General features: G+C 37.2%; 1 protein-coding gene across 5 annotated transcripts in view; it reads left to right on the forward strand.

The window, feature by feature from the left end:
• The window catches only part of dgkh (diacylglycerol kinase, eta), a 106,541-nt gene that overhangs the window by 21,402 nt on the left and 69,734 nt on the right, over positions 1-15,405 (forward strand). For 3 of the 5 annotated variants that reach the window (XM_007251703.4, XM_007251705.4, XM_007251702.4), the window contains 2 exons: positions 10,751-10,861; positions 12,270-12,416. In XM_007251703.4, the coding sequence (XP_007251765.1) occupies positions 10,751-10,861; positions 12,270-12,416 (258 nt within the window). The remainder of the gene's footprint in view (positions 1-10,750; positions 10,862-12,269; positions 12,417-15,405) is intronic. The other 2 variants (XM_007251711.4, XM_007251704.4) reach the window with 1 other exon arrangement.

The raw sequence follows: 15,405 nt of genomic DNA on the forward strand, positions 1-15,405 counted from the left end.
AGGGTTTTTGCCTTGGAACTCTCCCATGGAGACCATTTTTGATCAGTCTCTTTCTTATTATTGAATCATTAACACTGACCTTAACTGAGGCAAGTGAGACCTGCAGTTCTTTAAATGTTGTTTTGGGGTTTTTTTTTGTGACCTTTTGGGTGAGTTGTCCATGCACTTTTGGCATCATTTTGGCTGGCCACTCCTGGGAAGGTTCGCCAGTGTTTTCTCCATTTGTGAATAATAGCTCTCACTGTGTTCCACTGGAGTCTCAAAGCGTCAAGAAAGGAATTATGGAGACCAAAAATGAACAAATAAATGGAGCATTAAAGTAGATTATTAAAGTTTCCCATTAGTTACCCCAAAGCAATTTCCTAAATTGGCCGATGTCAGTGACTTTGTTTTCTCATCTGTTTTCTTAAGATCACAGCATAATGTGTTGCTTTTTGTGATCTTTTTGCTGCTTCTTGTTGTCAGGCAGGAACTTAGCTTTCCAAGTTAATGTTTTTCAAAGGATTAGATTGGTTTGTATAGTTTTTTTCCCTTAATAAATAAAATAATCTAAAATGTGCATATTATATTTACTCAGGTTATAGTTGTCTGATATTAAAGTTTGTTTGATAATCTGAAAAATGTTTAAATGACAAAAATGCAAAAACAATAGAAAACTGTAAGGGGGCAAAAACTTTGCAAATAATTTACGCTACTGTATCTATATGTATTTTTGCAATAATTTATAGGAAATATGTTGTTTAAAATTTGTTATTGTGATTAACCAAATAGCCATAAAAGGTATTGTTTTCACATTTGATTTGCAGTCTGTGTCAAACTTAAAATATGAAATATTTCTGATTCCATCTTTCTCTAACTGTTTTAGTAATGTCTGAGTGAACAAAGCACACTGTGCTCTTATTGTTCTTGGGTATGGAGCAACTTCAGAGTTTTCCACAAGTGAAAAATCCTCCTTTACTTTAGATAACCACTAGTAAATGGATACATTATAAAATCAGGTAGGAGCTGAAAATACTGCATTAGTCACCCATATGAACACTAGACACATCCTGTGTGCGTGTGTGTATGTGTATGTGTGTGTGTGGGTGGTGCCGGTACTGCAGGCGTGTGCCAGTGAGTGAGATACTGAGGCTGGATATCCTCAGGGACAGGATGGAAGCCTGTTTTCTTCATTCACTTTCTTAGGAACTCCTGCTTTGTGCTCTTATCCCCCCAACACAGCTGCTGCCCTCATTGGCGCCTTTGTCTATTGTGTGTGTGTGTGTGTGTTATTTTTGTGTGTCAGTGTCGTGAGGACTGAGGTATAGGGTTACTCACAGTGATGTGGTAGAGTTACTGAGGTGTGTGTGTGTGTGTTAGTGTGTGTGTACAGTATGGCACAGTGGGGTTACTCACTTTTGTCTGGCACAGAGCTGTTCTCCCTCTCACAGTTTAGTGAAGAAACTATAAATAGATTGCTTCTTGTCCTACTTGGCAACAAGAAAGGAACTGAAGACAAGAAAGGAACTATGGAGACCAAAAACGAACAAATAAATGGAGCATTAAAGTGGATCATTAGAGTTTCCCATTAAACCTTGTGGAAACAAGCATTGTCTTCAAAGTAGTTTTGAAGTTTATGGACAACATTAATAATAGTTAATAATGCTGCACCAATGCGGAGATAAAAAAAAAAGCATAAGCATGTTTCAATAGGTAAAACTGTTATAACTTTAAATAGGCAATATAAAAAAAGTTACTGTATTTTTTTTTGCAAATCCTTAGATTTTCTCTATAATCCTCAGTGCGCCTTATTATTCGGTGCGCCTTATATATGATTTGTACCAGTCAGGTTGTAAAGAGCAGTAAAGCCACTCTGCTGAAGTACAGCTGGAGCAGTATTAGCATTAGCTGCTAACCGCAGCGCTAGCTCTTTCACCGTTCAGAAGTGAGTGTATCGGACTGTAGCCTGCGTGTTTACCATGTTAAAACCAGCTACATGGGAAGAACCGCTAGCTGATAGCACCCTGGCATTTACTAACTCTAAGCACTGCTATCCGTGGCTAGAGCTGCTGCTAACCGCGCTTTTGCTAACTGCACTGTTGAAAATATTGGAAATGTAAGCTTGCTGTAAATAAAAGGCAGCGCTGTATTCTTAAATAAGTACTCAAATAAACAGTTTTTAGGAGAGAAATCTGAGTAGAGCTCAATTGAAAATGTTTTTTTTTGTTGTTTTGAATTACAGTTTTGTTTACTTAGCCCCCCCCAACCCCCCCTCTCCCAGCAGCGAGACCTGCTAAATTAGACATGGCAACACCCTTTTTCCATACTATTGTCGCCAAAAATGCACCTTATAATCCGGTTGTATAAAAATAGATTTTGATGTTCTGGACAGCCAGAAACTACATGAATGACTACATGTCAGATTTTTGCAACTCTGGTCCAAACCACATTAAATCAAATTTCAGCAGTCTTTTGTGTCACTCCAAACATGTGAAACAGTAACCATATTAAATTCAGAGTGACAGAAGAGCGAGGGTCCAAGAAGAATGCTAAAGTTAGTTATTGCAGCTGACCTGTAAAGTCTGAACATGCAGAATCACACATTTCTGATTCTTTTGCAAATAACAGTGAGAACAGTCATCTCAACATAAATGACTTGGAAAATTAATCCAATTTGCCTGCAGCCTGAACATGGCCAATGTGACTCAAATCTTATTTAAAAAAGATTGGATTTGACACAGAACTGAAAAAAATGTATTTGAGTCGCTTCGACCAGGTAATGTGAACAGAGCTTCAAAGGAATACAGACTGTTACATAACAGTTTTGGTGAGTTAAAATTTGCTTGTTTTGCAGCATTTTTTGCTAACATTTTAATTAACATTGTTAATGAAAACACAATAATGTTTAAAGTTCATTGTATAGTATATGTTCAAAACTCTTATCATTCGACTATACCAAGGACAATACAGTTTTCCTTTCAAGGAAAGACTATATTCTCTCATATTCTTAATATGCTCCAGGCTTTCATAAAGCTTTAAGATCTTTGGAGCTGAAATTGGATTAAGCAAATTGCTTGGTGATTGCACCTCTCATCCATCTGCTAAGGCATTGCCTGACCTTTTTTTTTAACTGAGATATGTTGAGCTGTTGGCCATGAACAGACCATAATAGTCAGCTTATGAATGAGCAATCAGAGTATGCAATATACCAAGCCAAATTCTACAGGTGCTCTAACTCTGATTAACCAGCTGTTTTTTAGTAGCTGGTTTAACTGTACAGTATATTTAATCAGGAGCATGACTTCAGTTAGGAATCCGAAGCTTTCTTCATCATATTGTCTGTTTATAATGTTTATTTGATGGAAGGTAGTCTATGTCCTTATAAAGAAGCTGCAGTGACCTTAATGAACTGCAGGAATTTGGTGGTTAAACTGCTCTACGTAAAGGAAGTGTATTTGTGTTTGAAGTGTGCACAGTATATGTCTGATTCAGTATTTATTCAGAGCTTCTTTGTTAGGTGCTTTTGGTGCATGCCTGTAATGTTTCACAATGCTTAAGAACTCTTGACCAATGTAACTAAATGTAAAAATTAAGAAGTGGATTGGACTGTTTATTGAGTTTGTTTGGCTAAAGAGTAGAGATGTATCCAAATTAAACATTTATTTGAATACAGAAATCGGAACAAATTTTTTGCAGGTTTTCATTATTTGTGCTACTTTTTCTCTATTGCATAAATTAAATAGACAAAAATGTTTTTGTCTTGTTATTAAAATTTTAGTAGCAGTTTATTAAACACTGAACATTGTTAATATTGCAGCTGGTTGCGATTGAATTGCTTAATCAAAAATGCATTTTTACATTTTACAAAATTACATTTTCGTATTAATGTATTAAATGATGACTTTTAAAATACACTTTGTGGTTTAGTAAGATATAGGGATGTTAAAAGGGACTCACATATCTCACCAGCTCCATTCTTGCCAGTTTTAGTACCTTTCAGAATAAGCCATTTAAGGGCTCTGTCACTTTTATATCCATGGCATCTTATGTACAGTGCTCGTAAAACCAGCAGACCAAAAGGGAGGATCTTCAACTAATCTAATTGGTGGAACGCTGATAAGGGTTGCCAAATTTCCTAATTCTGATCATCAGAATAAGGGAGCCATCCTAACGACTCATAAAATCATATGATTCCTCACACAAAACCCTTTAAACTCACAGAGAACTAATGGATTTTTTTTAGCGTGCAGTGTTTATAGGAGCACTAGAGGCCCAAGTGGAAATATAAAAGCATGCAAAAAGTTAGTTTTGCATAACATTCCCTCTTGCAAGGATGCCCGATTCAGAGAATCACCTTTGAATCGTGCATTTTGATTGCAGTGTCACACTTTTTAATGCACTGCTTCACTTCTACTACTTCTATTCGTCACTATTTGTACACATTTGTACATGTCTACATCTTTATTATAATGTTATATTAGTAAAGAATGAAGATGTGCTTGTTTGTAAAGCCATAAAGAGTTCAGCAGTGTTATTGCATATTGGAGTAGGAGGCTTTAATGGTCGTGCAGTGCCACTGAATGCGCTGGCGGACTGACTTGCTGCTTAAGTTGACACAGCTGTGCACCAGGATGTCAGATCGAAGCCTGTGCCTCTGTTTGCAATTCTCCCCACAGAGAGCATATTTCCTCTGCTATAAATAGCCTGCCTCCCCTATATGTCAGTGGATTCCTGTTTTTTTTTTCACTCTTCCATGTTCCTGCTATATTTGTAGATGAATGGACGGGAAGGAGCGCGACTGCTTCCAGGTCTGTAGCTCTTGTGCATTGTTGGTAAGGAGTGGTATAATGTGAAATGACAGAAAAGCTCTATTAAAATCATCTGACTGACACCGTGACCCCCACATATCGGCCATGTCTGCCCACTCGTCTGAACAGCTCCTTCACCACGGCCGTGTAACACCCCCCGCTGTTGTACAGAGGCACTGATACCTGTGCTTAACCATTAAGTAGAAAGCAGGGGAAGGTCACTTTCAAAAAAGAGGGAATTTCATGTAACATCACCGTACGGCCTGAGCAGAACTGAATTTTACAGGCCAGTAAAGACCAGCTCACATTTAGTGCATTTTGTTTTTAAGGCATTTTTAGCTGACTTTCTGGCAGCACAGATGCACTTTCCACTAAACTCCCACATAAGTGATATCTTAGGTTGTGTAGAAAGCATTTTTTTGCATTCTGTCATCGTATGGCATCATGGATGCATGCCATGCAATTGTGATACATTTAACTAAAAAAGATAATACACTGCCTGGCCAAATAAAAAATGCCACCTGGATTTAACTAAGCAAATGATCTGGGGTTAAAGCTGCAGTTGTTCAGGTCTAGGTTTAGCAACAGTATGTGCTGAAAGAATGAGGTCAGCTGACTACCTGAATATACTGAATATAGACCAGGTTATTCCATCAATGGATGATTTTTTCTTCCCTGACGACACGGACTTATTCCAAGATTACAATGTCAGGATTCATGCGGCTGGAATTGTGAAAGAGTGATTCAGGGAGCATGAGATCATCATTTTCACACATGGATTGAGAGAGTTCACCACAGAGTTCAGACCTTAACCTCATTGAGAATCTTTGGCATGTGCTGGAGAAGAGCTGCTTTGTGCAGCGGTCAGACTCTACCATCATCAATGCTGCTGCAAGATCTTGGTGAAAAATTAATGCAACACTGAATTTAAATAAATCTTTTGACATTGCAGAAGCTTATTAATACAATGCCACAGCGAATGCGTACTGCAGTCAAAGCTAAAGGCGGAATACTCCCAACAAAATGTTAGAGTGTGTGACCCTTTTTTTTGGTGCTAACATTTTTTGGGCCAGGTAGTGTATAATCTATTTTTTTTTTACATTTCCTTTAAGACTGCACAATATATCATTCAAGCCTCTTCCTTGCAATGTGACCATGTAATATATTTACATTGCAGGATGTGCAATGCCACATGCTATTAAATTGATATCAACCATGTGATGCTGCAATAACTGTGCTGCATAATACAAAAGGAGAATTTTCCACTGTTTTCATTTTCAATTACTTTTTTTTTTTTTACCAAAGACAGATTATATCTGTCCTGTATTATTTATTTTACTTCAGGCTAGAATGCACAGAGTGCGTTATTAATATCATGACATGTTGGATCATGTCTGGTGACTTCTGGTTAAATCTGGTTTAAATTTCTCTTTTTTTATTGTAATACATATACTAGAAAAAAAAATGTAATTTCTGTTTTTCCAATGTTTTTACCAATTTATTATTAACAATTATTTATCTTCTATTTGAAGTTCTTGATTAAATGTATTGTAGTTTTAATACATAAAAACAGTTCTGAATACTGAATTAAGATTGCAAAAAATTACCAGTGTAATAATGGAATAAATGAATACCGGTATTCAAAATATTCAAGTCACCCCTAATCACAGTACTTTAGAAGATTATGATGGGCAATACTTATACCAATAATTTGTTTGTAATATGTTTGCAGACAAATGGAAAAACATCAGTGCTATATTTAAATCAACCTACCAAAATAACATTAAAATTAAGGTTAAAATAAATTATTTGATTATAATTCATGATCATTTAATGGGATTCATGTAGATGCTTTTTACTGTTGCTACAGTTTCTACAGTTACTCCAGTTACTCCTACTGTCATTGTTGATGCTGTGGTTGGGGAGGGCTGTTTAATTGTTTGACAAATATATTTTTATGATACAGTTGTTCAGTGTCATTAAAAATCTGTATGATAACCACAGCACTTTTAGAAAAGCATATTGGGTTGCATTCATTTCGATGAAGGTAAGTTACCTTAATTATTACAGTAATTGTTTAAATATAATTATTTTTTTATTTTATTTTTCATTTCTTATTGTATTTCATTTTTTTGGGGTCTTCTTCAGTGAATGACAATTGAAAAGATAAAAAGGCAATATGCAGACAAACAGCACAAGTAGCATGAAATTAGAAAAATAATAATAATCAAAATATTCTATACATGGATTTTATTACGAATATGGGGCATGTCATTCAAATACATTAAACATGAAAAAATATGCTTTATAATGAAATGTAAAGTTGGTCAGTGTTTAAGCAATGACAATTTTCATGATATACTTAAATTAAATTTTGTATCACAAAACAAAATGCATTATGATTAGGCTTGTCGCGATTAATATGTTATCATGTAAATCATGTGAATATCAATGAATGCAGTAATGTTTGCTGACCTCAATATTGCTCATTATGCTTTTCTTAGAAAAAGGGAAAGCTTATACAAATGAAAAGGCCAGTATGTTAGCTCTGTTTAAAAAGATAACAGTATGTTAGCTCTGCTTAAAAATGTGTTTTTATTTATATTTATATTTTATTTATTTAGGATGTTTAAAAATGCTTATATTCTAGCTACAATATCTGACTATTCTTAACAATTAAATCTTAATTGTTCTTTTTTGCACTATTTTAATGCACTATTATGCTATTATATAATCATTATAACAGTGGCAATAAATCATCTCAAAATGATAACAATATCATTTATCGCAATTATTTTTAGGACAAAATATCATAGAGTAAAACATAGTTATTAAGTCTAATCATGGTACAATATAAAATACTGTCCTACTGCCTACTGCTATATCAGCTTTTCATCACCTATAGATACAGGTCAGGTTTAGTTATTGTATATGAGGAGAGCTTCAGTATTACTCTTATTTTAGATCTGGGAGAGCCATGATTACTTTTTCATCTCCTATATGAGATATATATGAGTGTATGAAAATCTATGGTTTTAAGAAAATTGCATCGCAGTAATTTAGTGGACCTCATCCAGTCGTCTGAGGAGTTTCAGTGTGATTGCATGTGAGCTGATTGGGATGCGACAGCGCTTTGCCTGGGAGTGTTTATGCCACTCGGGCTGCTTGGATCTTGTAAATAATGGGTCTTCCTTTCTTGCCTCCCATCGCCTTGTCTCTTTACTCTCATGCGTGAAATTGTTGGTGGAGCACTCTTGATCTTGGCCAGGCTTCCTAAAGATAAATACAGAGGCATGGTCACTAGCTAGAGGCTCAGACACTCACATGGTCCCTTGAGACAACTCAAAAAGCTGGATTCACTTCCAGCATCTGCTTCGTTTTAGCATGGTGACAGCTTCATGCTCTGCTTTACAGCCATGATAGTCACACCATAAAGCATTTTTGTTATTTCTAGTGAACATGAATTGGCTGATGGTGGTTAGCTGTGTGTATAAGGTACATACGAACAGGTACCAGAACTAGTTGTGTGGTGCCAATGTCTCAGAAGCCCAGCATTTGCTTAACAAAACCAAAATTTGTTGAGCAGCGCTTATTTGGTTAGTGTGAGCAAATCCACTTGAAACATGAGAAACCTCCTCGCTCTGACCAGAGTGAGCCGCAGTGACATTTACTTACAAAAGTAGACAAGCACTGACATTTAAAAAAACATAAACCTGATCTCCTGTTGGAAGTACAAGAGCATAGCTTTGGACTCCCAACTGTGTTTATTAAATGATCCCATCTTTGTACATATTGTATATTAGAGGTGGGCGATATGGCCCTTAAATAATATATTTTATGGTATTTTTGCAATAATGATATACTTGGCAATTTGACAAAACACTGAATTTAAAAATATATATTTTAATAATACACTACTGCAACAAAATGAAAAATACTTTTATCAAATTTTTATCAAATAACAGAAGTCAATGATGCAGATAATGTCATGATACTAATAATGCACTCCAAATATTTCCATATATCTAGGATAAAAGCTATCTAAATGAAACTCTACAGAAATAATCTGTCTCTAGTAGATATATAATGGGAAATGAGAACAGTGTGAATTTTCCTTTTGCTAAAAACAGCAAAAAAGTACTACGATAATATGGCACGATATTTTAGGGTATAAAAATTTCTTGTGTCTTTCTGTGTTAGTGGACGATATGGCCAAACTTTATTTTACAATATATATTTAATTAAATGTGATATAATTTTGATATTGATAGGAACAATTCAATTGTGTTACAAAAGTCACCACCTGTGCTGATGTTATTAATAGTTTATATATAATAGTGCCAATTTTTTATAGTTTGATGTTTTTTTTATTCACCTAAAAATGACAAAAATTGTATAGGAGATAAACAAACATGCCAGAGATTATTTTTTAGAAGGTTTTCGGCTACTCAGATATGTCTTAAAGAGTAACTACACTCTAATACATTGTTACATTAATAGCTTAAATATGTTGCTGCATAATAAAGAAATACTCCAGTCCTGCTTAAAACGCAAAAAAGTTAAATGCAAAATCAACAGAATTTAGATACTTGACCATATTTTGAACATAGGTTATAATATATAAAAAAAACTGTTTTTTATAGTCTAGGCTACAGACGACCGGTTTAAATGGAGCTGGCTAACAGAAAACTGGTGATGCTAACTGTTTTCCGAGCTAGAATAATCACAAATTTTTGTACCAGTTAGATCTTTTTATACTAATAAATTCTGCTATTTGATATGATATGTGTGTGGTGTCTGTGCGTTACTCTGGTTTTCAGTTATGAAGTTCGGAACAACGGCATGTGGTTAAGGCATTAATGCAGCCCTCAGTTGGATTCTAAGTGATATCAAAATATCGAAAATGTTAAAATTATTATTTTTTAATTATATCATCGTTATTAGAATGTTTTTTTAAAATGTTGTTAACTACTGATATCGAATTTTTGTCAAGCCCTCGGCTGTGTATACTATTAAATTGAATAATCTGGGGTTCTATCCTTGGGCTGTGAATGCTTGAAAACAGGCCGTTGTACAAGTTGTACAGTTGGGGAGAAGGAGGAGCACTCACTGCAACTACCAATCGCCGCCCGCCAACAGCACGTGCTCAGCAGGCCCTCCCCGTGGCCATTCAGTACCAGAGCGTCCGTTCGCTCTGTTAGTGCGCGCACCGAAATACATCCAGGTCCATCGAACCGAACAGGCCGAACCGAACGGTTCGATAAAATACCAAGAACCATTGCATCCCTAGTGCTGTCTGTGTGTGATTCAAGGATTCAAGGAGATTTTATTGTCATTCGCATCTTATGTGGTACATGAGGTGGAACGAAATTGTGATCTCACGATCCAGTTTACACCCAGGAGCTGTTATTAAATAGATATATAGATAAAAGTACAATAAAGGAATACAATAAAAATAGAATATACAAAATAGTTAAAGATAAATACCCCAAATGAAATAAATAGAAAGAGTAGACAGGTTGCAACAACAAGTCCAGAGTGCAAATGTGCTATAGCAGCATGAAATGAATTAGAGCAGTAGAAAATAAAGTGTCTCAGTGCGGGTAAAGTGACCGTGTTTGTGCAGTAATTGTCCTTGTGTGTCAGTGCAGTGTGTTGTTAAGTGGAGTTTAAGAGTCTTACAGCTTCCGGAATGAAGCTGTTTCTCAGTCTGGTTGTTTTGCACTTGATGCTCCGCAGCCTCCGTCCTGAGGGAAGCGGGACAAAAAGTGCATGGGCTGGGTGAGTGGGATCCTTCCTGATGCAGGTGGCCCTCTTCCTGCATCTGGAGGTGTAGATGTCCATGGTGCTGGGGAAGCTGACTCCAACAATCCTCTGTGCAGCCTTCACCACCCTCTGCAGAGCTTTCCTGTCTGATGGCTCTAAACAGGTTGTGCTCATGTTGTGTTTCTGTTTCTCTGCAGACAAGTGTGAAGGAAGGCCTGCTCCTGAAACAGACCAGCTCTTTCCAGCGCTGGAAAAAGCGCTACTTCAAGCTTCGCGGCCGGACACTTTACTACGCCAAGGATGCCAAGGTGATGTTGCAGGCTACCTATATATACTTACTCTATATAGAGACTAATGCATTTGTTTGTAAAGCCCAAACTAAGATTTTACAAAGACATAGTTTATTTAGTTATTTATATAGTTAGTATATATTATATGTATAGTATATATAATATTTATATAGTTATATATACTTTCTAGGAATCCATTAAAATGTAATAAATATCTAAAATAAAACAGTACACAAATGTGATGGAAAATGTACATGGAACTAGAATAAAAACAAGATCAATAAAATAATCAATGTAATTAACTACCACTGGACTGCAGGATTTCGATTCACTAACTCAATAATAATCATTTTTACACCCCTAATAGGTACCACACACTCTCTACTTCCCATACCTTATAATTTAGATCTCTCACAACTAATGAGAGAAGTATTCTAGGACCCTCAGCATAACTACACACATTTTTACAGCCAACTTCAACTAAGGTTTTCTCTTAATGCAAGATTGAACATGCGAATAGGGTAATATTTAAACATTTTAAAGCTTCACAGTGTACCACTTTGCACTCTCCTATCTATGTATACGGATGGTGCTTATAGTAAAACATTCTCTATAGTTGTTTATTGTCAATTATTTAAGCTCCTCCCATTTTATTGTTCCCCCAGTGTTTTTCTTCATGATGTATAAGTTATTATAGTTTTAAAGTGATATAGTGATGAGGCATATGTTGACAGGTTTTAACCTGCGAAGTTTATAACCAAACAGATCGTATTTTCTCGTCCTCTTTAAGGTTTGTGGTATAACGTGTAATATTGGCACTGCTGTGCTGCGGTTGTAGGAACAAAGCCACAGGCACTCTTCCTGTATAATCCTTCCAGATTTGGCCATCCAATGGCTGAAGTTTATTTTTTTCCCAACATTCCTGAGGACTTTAGTCTCAATGTAATGGCTTCTTCTACACTGCAGTCAAAACTGCTTTGTGAATGAGGCAGAATACAGAGGAGCCAATCAGAATGGTCTACTGTATCTAGTATCAATCTTGTACACCAAGTCATAAAGCCATAATATACAGTAGAGATTATTTTAATCCAAAGTCCAGTTTTCCAACCCATTGCCCTTATTTTTTTGGGGGTTTTCTGTAATCTTACCCTCACTTCAGCTGAGGAAAACATTGTCACTGAGCCGATTAGTTGGAACAGGTGTGCTGGAATCATGAAAAACACAAGAATGTGCAAAGGAGGGGGTTCCCTAGAACAAGAGTTGTGTAAAGAAATGTTAGAACATGGTTATGAAAACCAAAACCACACAAAGATTATAAAAGGTCTATAAGGAAACCAAAACTATTAAAGTTATAGAGCATAGCCCCTTTAACACCATTGTGTCTGTATGTATTTGTGTGTGTGTGTATGTGATTGCCCTGAGGCAGACGGGTGGTGTGCTGGCCCGCTGGCAGTATCGGGTCTCGCGTAGCCGTGTGTGCTGGAGGGTGCTCTCCGTCTGCTGGTCCGGTGCGCGCCGCCCTCCGCCCTCTCTGGGTGCCAGCGGATCCGAGGAAGGTTTGGTGGCGATTCGGGTTAGCAGCAACAGCAGCAGCAGGAGCTCCGCCCCTCTGGCAGTGGACGCCCACCACTATCTTACCCTCATCCTTCAGATTTAATACTGAAATACTGACTGCCATTCACTGCTTTCATTTGGCTGGACACTCCACTCTGGCATTTCTTAAAGATGCCTGTTCTCCCCATTGTGCCTGAGCTGGGAAGTCCTGCCCTGCAATGGTTGAGAACACCATGGCTGCGTTGTGGCTGCAGAAACATCATGCCATCACTGTCTGCTCGTCTTATAGGCAACAGAAGAGAAGTGTGGTGGTGCCGGGCCGTGTGTGTCAGTGTTCTGTGTCCGAGAGGAGAGACTTTGTTTTTAAGTCTGCATTCGTTCGTTCCATGAAGAGACTAAAGAGAGCCAGCCATCAGTGTGCCATTACCGTCTCCTCCACCTCTGTCATTCATGTAGCAACATCAGCGCTCGGCTCTGACCTGTGGGTTAAGGATGACATTCAAACACCGTCTTGCATTCTGATCAAGAAAGGAGGAGGTTTTCAGATCCTTCAGAAAGAATTACCTGCCAGGTCTTTGGGTCTCAACAAGCTCCTGTAGGTGCTGCAGGCACTGTGCACTTATGACCAGCTATGCAGTAAACCCTCATACATTTACACTTTGAATCATATCCATACCAGCATTGTCTGATATTTAATACCAATGTTTGATGACCTAATGAGCTATACACATTAAATCAGTCACATCTCCATATTGCTATAGAGCAACTTCTGGACCTACTTCTTGGGGGTGCTGAAGCTCTCAAAAACTGAGGTGTTATCTTGTAGCCGAGGTTGAACACTGGCTAGGGTGCCCATGGCAAGGTGGTGTGAATTAGAGTTCGACTGAGGCCTAATAGTAGGTGCCAGATGAATAGAACATTCCATATTGTCGCTGTCTAATGAAAAACACATCTCCAAAACAGCAACTTTACAGGAGAGAGAAAAAACTTTGTTAGCTTTAAATGGAAGTCAATGTAAAAAGAGTTTATTTTGAAGAGTTTCTTTTGGTCTGTTCATCAAGAAATGTAGGCACAGTGTAAGGGACAGTTTGTCTGTTCAGATTATGTAGTAAACTAAAAATCGATAAAAATGTAGATAAGTGTTTTTCATTGGACAGCGACGATATGCAAAGTTATGCACGCCTTAAATATTCCTTCATCCGCAGGAACATATGTCAACATGATCATATGGAAATATAAGGTATTATCATCCACAGTGGACATCACAGTAAGTGGTAATGACTTGCAGAGTTCCTAAACTAATCTTGAATAATAAAAAATATATGTATCCTAGGGTTCTAAACTCTTGATCCTAGACTCTACAAACTAGCTATGGATATTTTTAAGTAAACAACAAAGCACTTTTGTAAGTCGCTTTGGATAAGGGCACCCGCTAAATACCCTAAATTTAAATATAATGTAAATGCAATGACTGTGACCGGTGATGTCTGGCTAGAATTGTCCAGGCAAACAATACAAACTTCTTTGGCAGAAATCACAACCACATTCAATGCAAGAGATCCCACTAACATATTCAACAGATCAGTGCAGTGTTGTTTAACTTTCATGGGGCATGGCAAAAAAAGTCATGGGACATCAGGATAAGACTAAGGTTCGGTGATGCTGGTTGTGATGCTTCTGTTGTCTAAATTGACCTTATTGCTTTGTAGTTTAAAGTTGTTGAGTTTTAATCCAAAACTCAAACTTCTTCTTTGCACAACTGTGTTCTCTCTTTTGACTTTTTTATTCTTTTTTTCTTATATAAAACTCTCCAAATACCTGGGGAGAGAGAAAGAAAGACAGAGAGCTAGAGAAGGGGAGTTCTGACAGTGACCTCACAAGCAGAAACGAGGTGGCCAGGCGTCCAGTTGTGCTGACATGGGGGAGGGGATGTGTGTATGTGTCTGGGGGACTCTGTTTGTGTTGGCATGGCACCCTGCTCTCTGACAGATACTCAGGCCTGGTGCAGTCCAGCCAGACAAGCAGCCAGCGCAGAGTCTGCTCTCTCCATTCTGCAGACCAGCCAAGACTGCAGATCATATCATAAACAGGATGTCACACTGCTTACACTGCCCAAGTACACAAGTCATCATTTACTCAAATATCTGCCAATCAGCACTCAAACACAGATTAGGTGCTGTAACGTGATCAGGTCTTAATCACAGGACTTCAGTTGCCCTAGAGAGTGTGTCTGAGACGTGTTCTGAGCAAAGAAGGGCATGTTTGTAAATTTACTGTACTGTTTTTTTATATACTGTGGACTTTTAAGACTAAGTCCTGATTCTAAGTCTTGATTCTTGTTGAAATGGAGGGATAGGGTGAAGTGTTGTTGCCACATTAACCTTCAAACAGATATATTTTAGAGGCACATTCCATATGTGTTGCGCAAGTGTTCATAGAAACCCACAAATGTAGTATTTTCTTAATTAAAATAAAAATATTAACATTGAATTTTCTTAGTTGAATGTAATTTTAAAGCATTATGATTCTAAGAATCATTTAAAAAAACACTCAGAGTGTAACCATTTAAGGTGGAGCCAGACATGTAGCTAGGTAGCTAACTACCAACCAGATGTGCTACTAGCGTATTTTTATGCTTTTTACAAAGAAAAGAGTGCATAACAAATAAATGTAAAATATAAATAAATACATTTTCACAAGAAGCTAGCAATTTGCTAGCTTAGCTAACTTTCCTGTCACCAAGGAATTAGAAGTGGACAATAATAGTTATTTTTCGCATTATAAGGCGCACTTAAAATCATAAAATTTTCCCAAAATTTGTCAGTGAGCCTTATAATCCGGTTCACTTTATGTATCAATTTTACCATTAGCACTAGATTATCCATTAACCGTTAAAAAAACGCTAGCTAATATCGCCCTGGCTTACCGGAACACTCAGGGTTCCTCAGTTTAGCGTTGTCGCTAGTGGTTAGCCACTAATGCTAATTCTCAATGTTTAGTGCTGGAAA

The sequence above is a fragment of the Astyanax mexicanus genome, chromosome 11, assembly GCF_023375975.1.
Source record: "Astyanax mexicanus isolate ESR-SI-001 chromosome 11, AstMex3_surface, whole genome shotgun sequence".
In the NCBI taxonomy this organism is placed as follows: Eukaryota; Metazoa; Chordata; class Actinopteri; order Characiformes; family Acestrorhamphidae; genus Astyanax; species Astyanax mexicanus.